General features: G+C 41.7%; 1 protein-coding gene across 6 annotated transcripts in view; it reads right to left on the reverse strand.

Annotated features, from left to right (window-relative positions):
* The window catches only part of Dab1 (DAB adaptor protein 1), a 1,102,742-nt gene that overhangs the window by 128,313 nt on the left and 960,394 nt on the right, over positions 1-14,035 (reverse strand). For all 6 annotated transcript variants that reach the window (XM_076934558.1, XM_076934561.1, XM_076934560.1 and 3 more), the window contains one exon: positions 13,204-13,302. In XM_076934558.1, coding sequence (XP_076790673.1) covers positions 13,204-13,302 — 99 coding nt within the window. The remainder of the gene's footprint in view (positions 1-13,203; positions 13,303-14,035) is intronic.

Below are 14,035 nucleotides of genomic sequence, written 5' to 3' on the forward strand. Positions count from 1 at the left end.
TCAGTACAATTCCAAAAACAGCTTACCAGGAGCCAAAGAAATGCCAAGAGGCCTGAGACACAGGAACGGCCGCAGAGACCTGCCTTTCCATCTCTAACAGGCTAGCACTATGGTTTGCTGTGTTGAAATTCTTCCCACAGTTCGTATTGAAAACATCAAGGCATGATTAAAAAAAAAAAATTAGCCAGTTTGTTCTGATTCTGTAGAAAATCAGAGAAAAGTCTAAAAAAAAAAAAAAGTGGCTGAGATATCAGAAATAAAAACGATAAGAGGGCTTTAAACTAACCTCACTGTAAATTCTGCAAGTAAATGCACATACAGAAGCACAAGCATTGAAAAAGTACACCAGGAAATGATGGACATGTTCTGTTGCAGATGTGTCTAACCGTCACTGTTCGGCATTTTCTCACCTCAGGTTTTCTTGTTACAGTGAACAAATTGAAGCACTATGAAACACCACAGTGGGTGGGGCACCTGTCCTAGCTGAGAAGCCCGGCCACCCTTTGCCTGTCTCGGAATCATTCTGGCATCTATTGAAAAGGAGGCAACACATCTATTCTGCAAGATCATTTTGAAGATCGGGCAGTTAATTACTTCTCGCATACATCAAAGGAGAGCACCAAACTGCTAACAGGTTCTAAGACTCAAAGTATGAAGTGACATGTATGTACAGCACTGACAGAGATCTGGGGAACGGGAAGTGTGATCAACGTTATCACCACCTCAATTATCACACTGCTGGTTGTATTATTACCAGAACCCGCGCACTTGCACTGGAGTGACAGTTCAGACTCACATCTCCTAATAGCAAACGCAGGTATCCTCACGATATCCCCACAATATCCACCACCTCGGTCCACACGCTTCCCAGCGGTCACCAGGCCCCAAGACCAGCCTTGATCACTAAGCTCCAGGCTCCTCCCTGTCACCTCCACAGGCTCCAGGAGATGACCTCTTTTTGTTCCTCCCACCATGACTCAGGTCTTGGCCTCTCTGAGAATACATTCTTTTGCTGCAGCCGGAACCCTGAGTCCTTTGCCACCGGATCCACTGCTGTACAGGGCTGAGCAGAAACAGTCACCCCAAGAGTGTTACTGTTTAATCACAACATCGCCCTTTAGATGCACAGAGCTCCAGCAGGGACAGTGTTCCGGAACACGCAAGCACCTGTTAAACACCAAGGCACGGTCACAGAAAAATGAGTTTTAAATTAAAATTCAAAATAAATGGAGGGAGATAGAAAAATAACCAGCAAGCCTCAAAGAAAACACTCAGCCACTGAAACAGAGGAAGCACAACTGGACAGCTCAGATTCATCAAGTTAATAGCTGCCAGAATCCCGATGAGAATTTCAGAACAGTCTTTCTCCATTACAAGAAGCCCTGGTATCATACTAATATTGGTGATTTATAGAAAAGCACAAATCGAGGGAGGACAAGGCATATGCACAGATCTGGGAGGATTCCCTGACCTTTCTTACCACTGCCTGGTCTGTAAAACTGGTGACTCCCTAGTAGACTGCATATTTATGGATGTTTAGTGTAACTTGTCAGTCTCAGTACTGTAGGATGTAAGCTCCACAGGGTAGGAACCTTCCTTTGCTTCACCAAATGGCTGCCAGCATCTCCCAGAACACAGTAGGTAATTTTGAATGCATAAATGGATGCACATTTAATGGCGGTCAAGAGATCTAACACTATTATTGAAGTTACAGTCACCTCTTCTGTAAGATGGGGGTTAATAACATTCAATAAAGATACATATTGCCAACATCAGAGAGGAAATGTAGTGAACTGTGTCTGGCAAGGTATGCTCACTAAAAGAGAGTAATAAATAAGTATTCTTGTGTGTGTCATGCCAATAGAGCAGGGGTCAAAGAAGCAGGAAACAAAGACACAGAGTTCTCACCTGGCCCTTACCCCATTATCCCAAGGGGCTCTGTGGCTCATCTATAAAGAAGAACAAAATTAGGACAACCCTTAACATAAAAATTACCCAGGTCAGGAGATGATGGCCTATGGGTTAGGTAGTGTTTCCTGTTTCCTGTTTGAGACAGATGACCATGATTACACTATAATTTTAAGCTGAGCCTTTGAGATTATTTGTACCCAATAAACCTTCAGTGTCAGTGTCTGTCTGCATGATGACAAGCCTAAGGGCAGCATGGCCACTCTCCTTGGCAGCCAGTGAACATCTACCTGCTTGTTAGAGGCCCTGGGCAGCCTACAAGGGGAAACACCATCTGCAGAGTATAGAAAAGCAGGGGCCTTAGCACTCCATGGACTGAAGGTCTACTTCCACAGTTACTAGATATTTGCTTTTATGGAAGCTACTGAATCAACCCTGGCCTCAGTTTTCTCATCTGTCTAATGGGAATAATTTTTTCTTACTTGTGTTATAGGATTAGATTAAGTATTATGTCCTTGCCTCTTTAAAGAACAAGATTAACGGGAGTATATACTGAAGAAAATATGTATTTTCTGATTTGGTCAAATATGATAGGAGTCTTCATAGTTTTCTAGCTACTGTAACTATGCTGAATTTGGGGTTCTCTAAATTATCTTTAGGTGGCAGCTTCCTAACAGGGCCAGTTTACAAATTATTGCTGACTTTAGCTACAAAAAGTAACAACAATTTTTTTTTTTTTTTTTAAAAAAGGAGGCCATGAATTTGAAAGCAAGGGGCAGTACACATGGGAGGGGTTATAGGGAAGAAAGGGAAGGGGAAATGATGTAATTATCATTATCAAATAAGACACTGAAGAGATATAGAGACCTCGTTTCTGTTCTCAGATGCCTGGTGTCCATGATATTCCCCACATCTGGGGCAGCCATGGGTCTGTGGGAGCCCTGGACATGAACGAGCTTATTTCAAGCAGGTGCCTGGGGTTGATGTGGACATCTTCCCTCACAGACTTTTACAACTAATTTGTGAGGAAGCCTCAGGTGTCACTTCTATGAGTGCTCTGGGCTTCTCCCTCTGTCAATGAGGATATTTAAATGCTTAAAGTCTCTTTCATCCCTGACACCTGAGACTGGCCAGTTCTGAACAGTTTCGGGGCTTCCTGCATTCATTGCACCACAGGACCAGCTTCTTTCATAAGTGGCATCCCAGAATCTGATATCTGGCCCAAACAATGATATTATTTCTTGTTTGCTTGTTTTTGAAACAGGTGTCTGGGTATCATGGGCTGGCCTCAAATGATATATCTAAGTCTGACCTTAAACTTCTGGCTCTCCTCTCTCCTCCTTCCTGGTGGATGAAGTGTCGTTAATTGAATCCAGGTCGTGGATGTTAGGCAAGTACTCTAACAATCATGGAGCCTACAAATGGCGAAGCTACTGAAGAAAAGATAGTGGCGGTTGCTAAGGACAAAGTAGGCTAAAAGAAATTGTGGATTGCCTTTGGGACAAAGGGATTATGGTAGATGTCAAGGCTTTGGAAATAATGTAAGAGACAGAGGATAAGGCGATGTATACACACAGACACACAGACACACACACACACACACACACACACACACACACACACACACACAATTGGTCTTCTGAACTTGAACTCACAGTCATTGTCATTACCAAAAGAAGATCAAGCCAGCCAATATGTCACAGCAGCAGTCCATGAGACCCTAGCTCTGAATGGTTGCTGTGGGGATCATGATATTTTGTTAAGTATGGAGATACTGAAAAGGCTGTTCATGATTCATTAAATGCCTTGCCACCCATGCTCACAAAAGCCAGCCTGATTACACTCATAAAGTCACACACAAAACACGACATGAATGTAAGATGGGGACTTCTAGTAAAGTAAAGGCTTCCATGGAAGGGGTGGAGGAGGGATGAAATAGGGAAATGGTGAAGACAACTTAAAATTCACTATATAGACGTGTGAAATTATCAAAGAATACATTTTAAAACTTAAAGAATCAACTGTGGAGACATTCTTCATGGGATACAAAATTCCACCTAAACATTCTGAATAAGATCTTGAGAGAAACTGTACAGCAGGGTGCCAATGCTAAAGTTCAGGGGTTCACTCCCATACCTGGTACGTTACTCTGCTCATTGGTTTATATAGAAGGCGCTCAGGAACAGGGAGACAGTTGGGTTCCCTTCCTACCCCAGAACAGGATCCTCCATGAGGGAGGTATGGAGGCCTCTATCTTCCTTCTGTCAGTTACCAACCAAGGAAGATTAGACTCATTCCGTAGAAGAGACTGTAAAATAGGCCACGTAATCAGAGCTCAGACAAACTTTGACCCAGGCCGCTGTCTGGGTTTATTAATCTTCCCCAGCAATGGTTTACTCTGCTTTTACAACAGTCTCCAGCTTCAAGTCCCTCTCCCCTGTGAAGAAGGGTAGTTTCTCCATCTCCTTGGCTTAGCTGGCACTCTCCTTCCCCAAGTCCATGTGTGCATGACTACTTTGCTTGTTTTTTTGTTTTATTTTATTTTATTTTTTTTTTTTGCCAGATATGTGTCAAATGTCCAGTTATATTTTTCAGTCATTCAGATACTGAACAGTAAGAAAGGATAGAAGTGTGTTTTCTTGCTCCTTCAATAGTTCACGATAATGTAGGCTGGCTTGAAAACTTCTAACAGTACATCTTCAAATTCTTACCACATTACACGACCTTAAGAACAACATGTGCAAGTAAAATATATTTGATTTATATCAGCTAAAATAATGAACTTTGAAATTTTGCTTCCTACTCACATAGCCAATTCGTCTACAGAACCAAGCAACTGAGGATCTGGGGGCTGTTTTCCTCCATGGTATTGTTTTTTTCACAGAGTTATACAGGTTCCGACAGTGCTTTACTGGCGAGGATTGTAAACCCCGGCCTACCTTTCCCCGGTGTTTGTCCCCTTTATGACCTTCTCACTTCAAAGACTACAGTGAAGACTGTGTGGATTTCTACCTTTAATTCCGGTATGTCCTTTAAGCCTCAGCCCCGTCCTCTTAGATCTTTCTCTGTCTTTTTCATCAAATGAAAAAAGTCATTTATTCTGAACTTTGATTCTGATCTTTGATGTTAATTGTATATCTTTCTCTCTTCATGTTCAAATTCTTTGGAATTTCCATTATTCATACACCTGAGTGCCCAGCCTCTGTATTTTTTGTGTTTATTTATATTTTTATGTATTCACTGTGCACCCTACTCACTGTTCCCTTTCTCATCACCCTCCCCATAATCCTTCTGACTGTCCCTCCTCCCCTTTTCCTCTGAGCAGGTGGAGACTCCCTTGAGTATCAACCCCATAATGTGCCTCTGTGCTTCTTCAAGGGAAGTTGGAGCTGTCTCATTCCCAGTGGTAGAGGCAAGTTTTCGATCAACCTTACATAGCCACTGATTCCTTTTTTTTTTTTTAACAACATCTAGTTTATCATCTCTTATTTAGAAGTAATTATAAAATCCCCTATACACATAGTTTGCTCTACATACACACAAATAAAAAACCTAATTATAAAGAAAATGTAAAAAATATTTTGTTTTATAATAATGTGAATTTCTCCCTGTGTGTGTGTGTGTCTCTGTCTCTCCCCCTTCCCCTTTCTCTCTTTGTGATGCTGATAGTTAAATCCAGGGCCTCACATCAGCTAGGCAATGTTGAAGAGTATAAGAACATAGTTATAGTTGAAGAGTATAAGAACATAGTCACAATGTATAGTCTTATCAATAAACATGAGCTCAAGAGAACAGAGAAATTAATGATACTGGCACCTCTTTGTTTAGAATAGACATCGACAGAATGACTGAGCAAGCAACCATACAATGAAAGCGAGAGCTGGCTGTGGGTGGGATAGAGCAGGGGTAAGTGGTGTGAGGGATGGCCATTGCAAGGATGGCTGACTGAACCACGATCAGCACACAGCAGCAGTGTGGTTTTCTGAAACCATGAAAGGTCTTGCTAAGGTCTCAACAAAACAAAGTGCATTTCCCACCCTCCTTTCTTCAGATCTGATTATGGCACAAAAGTACTTTGCTGATATGTAAAACTGAGCTAGGTTTTAGATTCAAGTAATTAAAAAACAGGTTTCTCATCTACATGAATGTCTGGCAAGACATTTGAAAGTCATATCACACAGAAAAATATCTTCTGTTGTGTACATCTGTCCTGAGTACTGTAGAAATACTTAGCAGTTAGTCCCTAACAATTAAATTCCTGCATTACTCCCCCTCCCTGAAAGAGCTGTGATCGGAAAGAGTGCTATATGGATTCCTTACACATACACAATGGAGACAAGATGAGTTTTGTAAAAACTCAGGAGTAAAAGAAAGAATAAAGCTCAAGAGTTATTAAAGGTGATTTAAAAATCTACTTCTGCTATAAATAGCAACTTAGGGGCAGTCTGGAAACTTCAGGAATTGTTAGGGTCCCAAGCAATTGGATTCAGTAGCCACAAACAATGTCATTACACTTACAGTATGGCTATCAGCATCTCTCTTAGTAGATCACAGTACCATCTCTGAAGGTTCCCATCTCCTGATATGCTGCCCCTTCATCTTCTTTACAGTCATCCTCCCCGAGACCAGCCTCCCACACCGACCTCAGCTGCTCTTCCTGAGCACGCTCAGAACACTCAGTTCGAACTGATTAGGAAGAGCCCGATTTCTGATGAAGTACAACTAAAGGTGACACTTTGTTTACTTGGAGGTACTTATTCGATCAGCCCTGAGACTTAAGTGTAGCCAATGCATTTAAAACACTGTTACCCATCTATCATGAGGGGCAGGGCGGAGTCCTCAGTCATTCTCCACTTCTCACCTGCTATGCCCTACTTATTCAGTGTGCCTTTGTGGTTTTTAATCATGTTGTCATGTTATTTCTGCTGCAATAAATATGACTGGAACCCCATTTTGTGGAAGTCACCAAGCAGACAACAGCGATGAACAGGAAGATAAAGCCTTATTTATCTATGTGTTTATAGAGGCACCCAATAAATACATCCTGCAGGAAATAATGAATCCACACACCCCTTCCTGTTGAGAAAGGTGTGCATTTATAGACACTGTTGTCTCTTCCTGCTCCCCCCCCCAACCTCATCTTTTCAATCATCCCCTTCACTGTCAATCAGTGTGTCCTCTCCCCAGAAGACTGCCAGGGATATTCTAGACAAAGCTAGGCTTTAGTCCCTGAGCCTGGACAACTTTGTTCATGTCTGTGCCTTGGCAGCTGTCAGTTCACTTTGTGAAACTTGCTTTTGCACTAGGTTACGAATGCCTCAGGGCCCGGGGCCATGTCTTATTCATCTTTAAATCCCTAGGAACCAAGCTGCACATGGCATAGACAGGCTTCCAAGATGCTACTGGCTAATCACCTGAGAGCCAAACTGTCAGCATTCTATCTGCCCATGAGGAAGGCATCCTGGCTTTATCTCTACTGCTTCTTATCCCCATTCAGGACACACAAGAAGGAAATAACAGCGATGCTCAGACAGAGGTCATGCGAATTTGCTCTCTTACATATTACAGAAAATCATCTATAAAATTAGGCAGGCTGCTGTTAGTTAGTCCTTGCTAGTATCAGGGTAATATCAGGCTACCTGATGCTGCATCCTGATGTTACTAGCCGTGTGGCTGAAACTACTTGAATCTAAAATTGCTCACTTGTAAGATGGCGATAATAATAGTGACTTCTTCCTAGAATGGATTGTAAGGTAGCATTTGAATAACTGTTGGCTCATTCAAAGAAAGAGTAGAATTCATATGCAGTTGTGATGAGGATAATCTAGCCTCTTGAAAAGTTGGTGCAGGCCATCCTAAGAAACAGACCAATCTTGAGGTTCTTGCAATATTTATGATTTTTTTTATGGCGTTAGGTATAATGATTCTCTGAATAAAAACTTAAGTTGAAAGAAAAGAGAGTCAGGGATAATTTCCAGAATGGAGGCGCTCTCAGGGTTGTAAGGTTTGTTCTGGGTCTACACACTTGGCCAGGAACCTTTTCAGCAGCTCAGTTTCCTCTCTATGAAATGAGAGAGAGCCTCTGGGCTTAGTGTCCACTGGACTGTCTACAGAACTGTTGGTTTATCGGAGCATCTCCTCCCTGCTATCGCTGGGCTCCTGCTCATATGACTAATAACAGAAAGGTCATCTCTCTTCTCACCAAACCTGCTGATAGTTTAGCTAGGTCTTAAGTGTGTGAATATGAGCAGTTTTCAACAATGATGTACGCCCCCCAACATGCCAATAATAATACACAATTTACTCATATAAGGGACCAGGAGTTTTTTGAGATTCAAGACAGGGTGTAAATTGCTGCAAAGGGTCTTTTTAATTGGAATCAAAACATTTTTTTTTTGACAATTCTAGCTATTGTCACGTTTTCTAGCAAATGTTTCTTTTCTCAGCTTAAAAAAAAGTGTAGGCAAAAATATTCAGATAAAAAAAAAAAAAAAAACCTAACAACCATGATTTATCATTCCAAATGGTAAAGTCTAGTTTTCCATCTCCTCACCATGAAGATCCCACCATGCAGTGGGTTGCCAGCTCCCTGTTGGGCAAGGGCAGAGAGATTCAGTACAGCGCTGGAGTCTCCCAGGGAAGGCTTTTAAGCAGAAAACATCAATGGTTCTTACTTTCAGGGAGAAATAGAACCTTAAAATTCAGCCCAGAAATGAACAGACATGGTTTTGCTGTATGTCTCTTGTCTTACTTCCTTTGATAATCCTATCATAAAGTGCAGTCTTCCTGCCTCCAGTGATGGTGAACTCACGCACACACAGCATATCCTGTCATACCGTTGAGCAGTTCAGCCTGTTGGGAAAGGTACCTCCTTATTGACATACTAAAACGGCCCCTTAGAAACTGCCAGCAAGGAGCCTGGTTTTCATTTTTAAGGCTACAGGACAAGCTGCTTCCTTCAGCAGGACAGCTCCTTGCACCTGCATCAGTCACACTTCAAATTTAAATGGACTCAGCCTGGAGATGACCCAGAACTTGCTACTCTTGCTGAGGACCTGGCTTCGATTCCCAGCACCCACATGGAGTAGTTTACAAGCATCTGTAACTCCAGATTCAGGTGATCTCATGCCCCCTTCTGACCTTTTGTGGGTATGGGGTCCCCAGACAAACATGCAGAGAAAACACTCACACATACAATGAATAAATCTACTATACATAATAATAGTGACAGAACCTCAATTCTTTTGACTGCTTTTCTAGGACTTAGGTTGTAGTAGACTAATACAGGATGTCTACAGAAGCTAGATGCCGCATGGGACCAGTGCTAACCACATAAAATGGCAGCCGATTGAGACAGCATACACTCAGCGCTGCCTCCTTTTCTAGTTCTCCACCAAGGATCTGACATTTTTCCAAGCAAGCCAATTGTTTTGGAGCTGAAATATTCCAATTGTTTTGGAGCCGAAATATTTTTTTTCCTAACTGTTTCTTTATATAAAGAATAAAAAAAAATTATGACTTCAAAGTCTGATGCTAGGGGAGGTATAAAGTTAAGAATGCAAACTACTTTTCCTCATTGGTAAACATTTAAGGTATTAGATCTCTATCTGGGCATGGTCATAGGCTATTTGACAGAGGGACAAGGCATAAAGGAGTAGTAGTAGAGCCCAAAACATGGTCTGCAAACAAGAAAAGAGACCAGACACCCCAAACTTCTGCCTCTGTCCCTTTGAATATGCTGGCTGTCATGATAAACAGAGCTGGAATCCGGAAGGAACTAGAGGTGACATCATAATAGTGTGGCATATAAACCATTGCAAATGTATCTCTGAGGCTCCACCCAATTACATGGCTCCCATAGAGTGTTGAAAGACAGAGGTGTTCTTTAAGTCTGTGCATACCTGACAGTCTCCACGTTGTATGCTACAGGATAGTGTGAAGTGTGTGCTGAGAAGGCTTGGCCAGTGTACTTCACAGTCCTCTAGTCCCTGTCCTGGTACTGGTCCTGACCAACAGGATAGGTACCGATTTGCCAATATCCTTTCAACTGACTTTAATGTGACGTTTCAGGCTGAGCACAGATATCCAGAAGTATAATCTTTCTAAGGAAGACACAAACTCTCAAGTTCTGAAACCACAGTTTGAAGAAGGCAGTGGAGGCTTAAACTTGGCTTTTAGTCCTGCAGAATTCAAGCCCATTTTCTACTGATTCCTGTGCCCTAATCCTAAACTCTCTTCCATCAGGGCATCAGCAGGCAATCTGATCTTTTCCAATAATATAGAGGTAAATTGTATTGATTTTCTTTTCAGAGCAAGTGGAGGTTAAATCTATATTCTGTCCCTGAACACTGCATTGTAAATACTTTTCAGTTTTCCATATCATGCTGTTTTGAGATATGCATAAGCCTTTCTGGCTGGGAAAGCACTGCTCTTATCAGGGCTAGCAAATTCTTAGACACAACAAAAGGTCCAGTAAGGGCTATGTCATTGATTGATAGGCAAACTGACCAATCCAAAGCCAGGCATCATCTCCAGTCCAAATCCCAAAAGAGAAAAATTTGCTTTGTCTTGATCATGCAAGAGCCTGGTGCCAGGGAATCAGAGATTACACTCATGACTTAGAGGCAGAGGAGATGATTTTTAATAGGCAGTTCCAAACGGTCCCCTTGTTCTGCATTCAATTTCCTGTGGGAATTCCAGCGAACGCCATGGTCTAAGGTCTAAGAGGTCCCTCTCCTACTATCTTCTGGTCTTTGGCTACCATTGTGTCTTCCCCATGTGGCCCTGTATGGTGAGCTATCCTTCCTCTCCAGGACTTGTCAATGTTTTCTCTTTGTTTGTTTGCTTTCCCTGGAAACTCTCCTTTCCATAGAAGATGCATCTGACTGACTTGTTCATAAACAAATGAAAACAAACAAGCGAATAGATAAAATTAGAACAGTCACTAAACCTAAGATGTAACAGGCATTTCGGTCATGCACACATTGGACAAAATGTGCGGGGTCTAGTTGGTCTCTACCACTACCCATTTTCTGAAAGTCGTGCCCAGTTTTTTGTCCTTGCCACCTTTATTTGTAAAACAGAAATGATGGTGCCACCTAGCTCTTGGATAGTTAGAGTGTTTATGCTAACCTGGTACTTATAAAGCATCGGGTTGTCTGAAACACAACCTAGGGTTGTGTATAATTTGAACCTTTGTATCCTTCAAGGTTCAGGTGTTGGAGATTTAGTCTTTTAGATGGCAATGTCAGAAATGGTGTGGACCTCTACAGGGTAGAGCCTCCTAGGCAATCCTTTTGCTCTTAGAAGGAGTTGTGGGACCTCCGTGGCCTGCTGTTTCCCTGTTTTCAAGTGTGATCTCTTGCTGTTGTTCATGCTCACACTGTTGGGATTCTATACACTTTGGGGTCCTCACCACAGCCAAGCTAATGCCATAGCTGACTCTAAAGTACAAGAACTGTAGCGAAATAAGCCTCTATTCTTTATAAAGTCAGCTTGTCTCCAGTGTTTTACTACAGAATCTGAAAATAGCAGTTACTATTATTGCATGGTTGTAAGGATAAAACTGAATAATGCATGTAAAATGACTAACATAATTAGTATGTAGGAGGCACTGGATAAGTGCATGCTTTTATTACCAGTTATTATTTTTATTGTGCTAAAATATATATTACAAAATTTACATGAACTCTCTTAAAGTATATAGCCAGGATATAGGCATTAAATACATTCATACTTTTAAAAAGATTTATATTTGTACGTGTGTGTGTGCGCATGCACGCATGCGCATGCATGCATGTACATGCATGGGTATGAAAGACTGTTTCATATCCCTGGGAGCTGAAGTTGCAGGCACCATTTGAGACAGGGGTGCTGAGACCTGAACTCCGGTCTATGCAAGAGCAGTATATTCTGCTGAGCCATCTTTGTACCCCCAATTCACACACTCTGCTCACCTCAATAATCACTATCACCTACTTTCTAAATCACTGTCCAACCAAAACCCCATGCCATTATAAACCAACCCCCATCTTCATTCTCCCTAAACCTTGGCAGTCACTGGTACCCCTCTGACTCCAGGATTTTGAATGTTTTAGGTTCTTCATTCAAGTGTCCTTTTGTGCCTAGCTTGTCCCATTCAACATCTTTTCAAAGTCCATCCAAATTGCAGCACTCGCCAGGCACATCCCTGGCATGCCCAGGCTTCCTAGCATTCCGCTAGATATACGACTACATTTTATTTATCCATTGGCTATTTGGGCCATTACCACTCTCTGGTGGTTGTAACTACGTTCATGACCAATATCTCTTCTATTCACTTTATTTGGAAATAATTTTTCTGAAGCATTTTTCTTCAAGAAAACACAAACACATTTTTACTTCTAACTTATCATCTTCTTACCCTGTGGTACCAGTCAGAATAAGCAAGAGGCAGTAATAACAACATGAAGCACAAGCAAGAGATAATAATAACAACACGATCGAGGTCAAATAATATGGCTGGTTGGGGTATTGGTTATAAATAACCTGATGTGTTATCTTGGCAAAGTTCAAAGGAAGTGTATGGAGGTGTTTTAGAACATTGAGTGAATACAAGGAAAACAACTTTCTGGCTTTCTCAGGCATGGGACCACAGAATGCGTATCCGTTTTTCCTAATCCTCAATGCCCAAGACCAACAGTGGTGCAGGAGGTCTGGGGTTGAGCCTGGGAGTTCAGGGTATTTGTAAGCTTGATAAAACCACAAACCTCTTTATCTGGTGAGTTCAACAAACAAGTTAGTTTGCCCTGTTACTGGTTAGAGAGTGATAGTTTCTATTTTTCATATTATTTATTTGTTTTAGATTAAGAACTCTAAGGAATAGAGTTCTTAATCTAAAATTGTGATAGCAACTGCAAATTGTGACAGGTTACACTGGAGAGTCTGGAGCTTGGACTAACTCCTCAAAACCAACATGTGTCTTCCTCAAGTGCATATGACTGAAGATACCAATGCACACAAAAATTCAATTCAAACTGTCACATGACCACCACTCTTCAGAGCTCATCAATCTCCCATTAGATTACTGGGACACTGTGACACTTAGACCACAATTACTGTGTAAGAAGCGCGGAGCAGTAATGCTGTGGCCAAGTCAGGCAAGAGCCTTGATGGATGATCACAGTTGATCAAGTTTGTCAGTTGCTTTATGTGTTTTTATGCTTGTTTGATATTCCTGCCTGCGGAAAAGAGGCTTTTAGGGGCACATCTGTCAATGGATTCAATTTCACATTACCATGTGACGCTTTCGCTTACCCCTGTCTTCTCATCAAAGATTTTGATTCCTCCAAAGGAGATGGTTAAAAAGATTTTCTGTTTGTGTTCTCCTTTGGAACGAGCGCCAGCAACAACACCCTGTTGGAAAGAAGAACATGGTTTTTACTTTAGTGTTTTCATTTGAAAATTCCCTCCGGTACAAGGGCATGTCAGACAATATCAGTGAGAGCCACCAATCATGCACACCTTTCCTTTGCTCTCCTGTGGGCGTCTACATCACACCCTCACATCCACTTTATGTTTTAGGATAACATTGGTCTTCGATGTTCTACTATGGGATAAATATACACCTGGCCATCTACTCTCAGCAATGCCTTCTTTGTGCTGCAATTCTTTCTTTTTTTTTTTTTTTTTTTTTTGAGACAGGGTTTCTCTGTGTAGCCCTGGCTGTCCTGGAACTCACTCTGTAGACCAGGCTGGCCTCGAACTCAGAAATCCGCCTGCCTCTGCCTCCCAAGTGCCGGGATTAAAGGCATGCACCACCACCGCCCAGCTGTGCTGCAATTCTTGACTCAGGGTTGGGAAGACTACTTGAGACGGAAACAATAATGCCCTCGTATTAATTTCCGTGTTGTTTTTTTTAAATATTGAATGTGGATTTAATCTTTTAAATAAAGGCAAGTCACCCACAAGAATCACAAATAAAGATTACGGTTTTATACTTCTGGAAATATTTTTGCAGGAATGAATTATGTATGAATGAAGTTTTAAATATTAGAAAGAAGCAAAAATATGTTAGACCCCCACTAGCTCCTTTTCTCCCTCCCTTTCTTGGTAAAACATGATCATAATATTTATGCCTGGCATTTGA

The sequence above is a fragment of the Arvicanthis niloticus genome, chromosome 5 (genome assembly GCF_011762505.2).
Source record: "Arvicanthis niloticus isolate mArvNil1 chromosome 5, mArvNil1.pat.X, whole genome shotgun sequence".
Lineage (NCBI taxonomy): Eukaryota > Metazoa > Chordata > Mammalia > Rodentia > Muridae > Arvicanthis > Arvicanthis niloticus.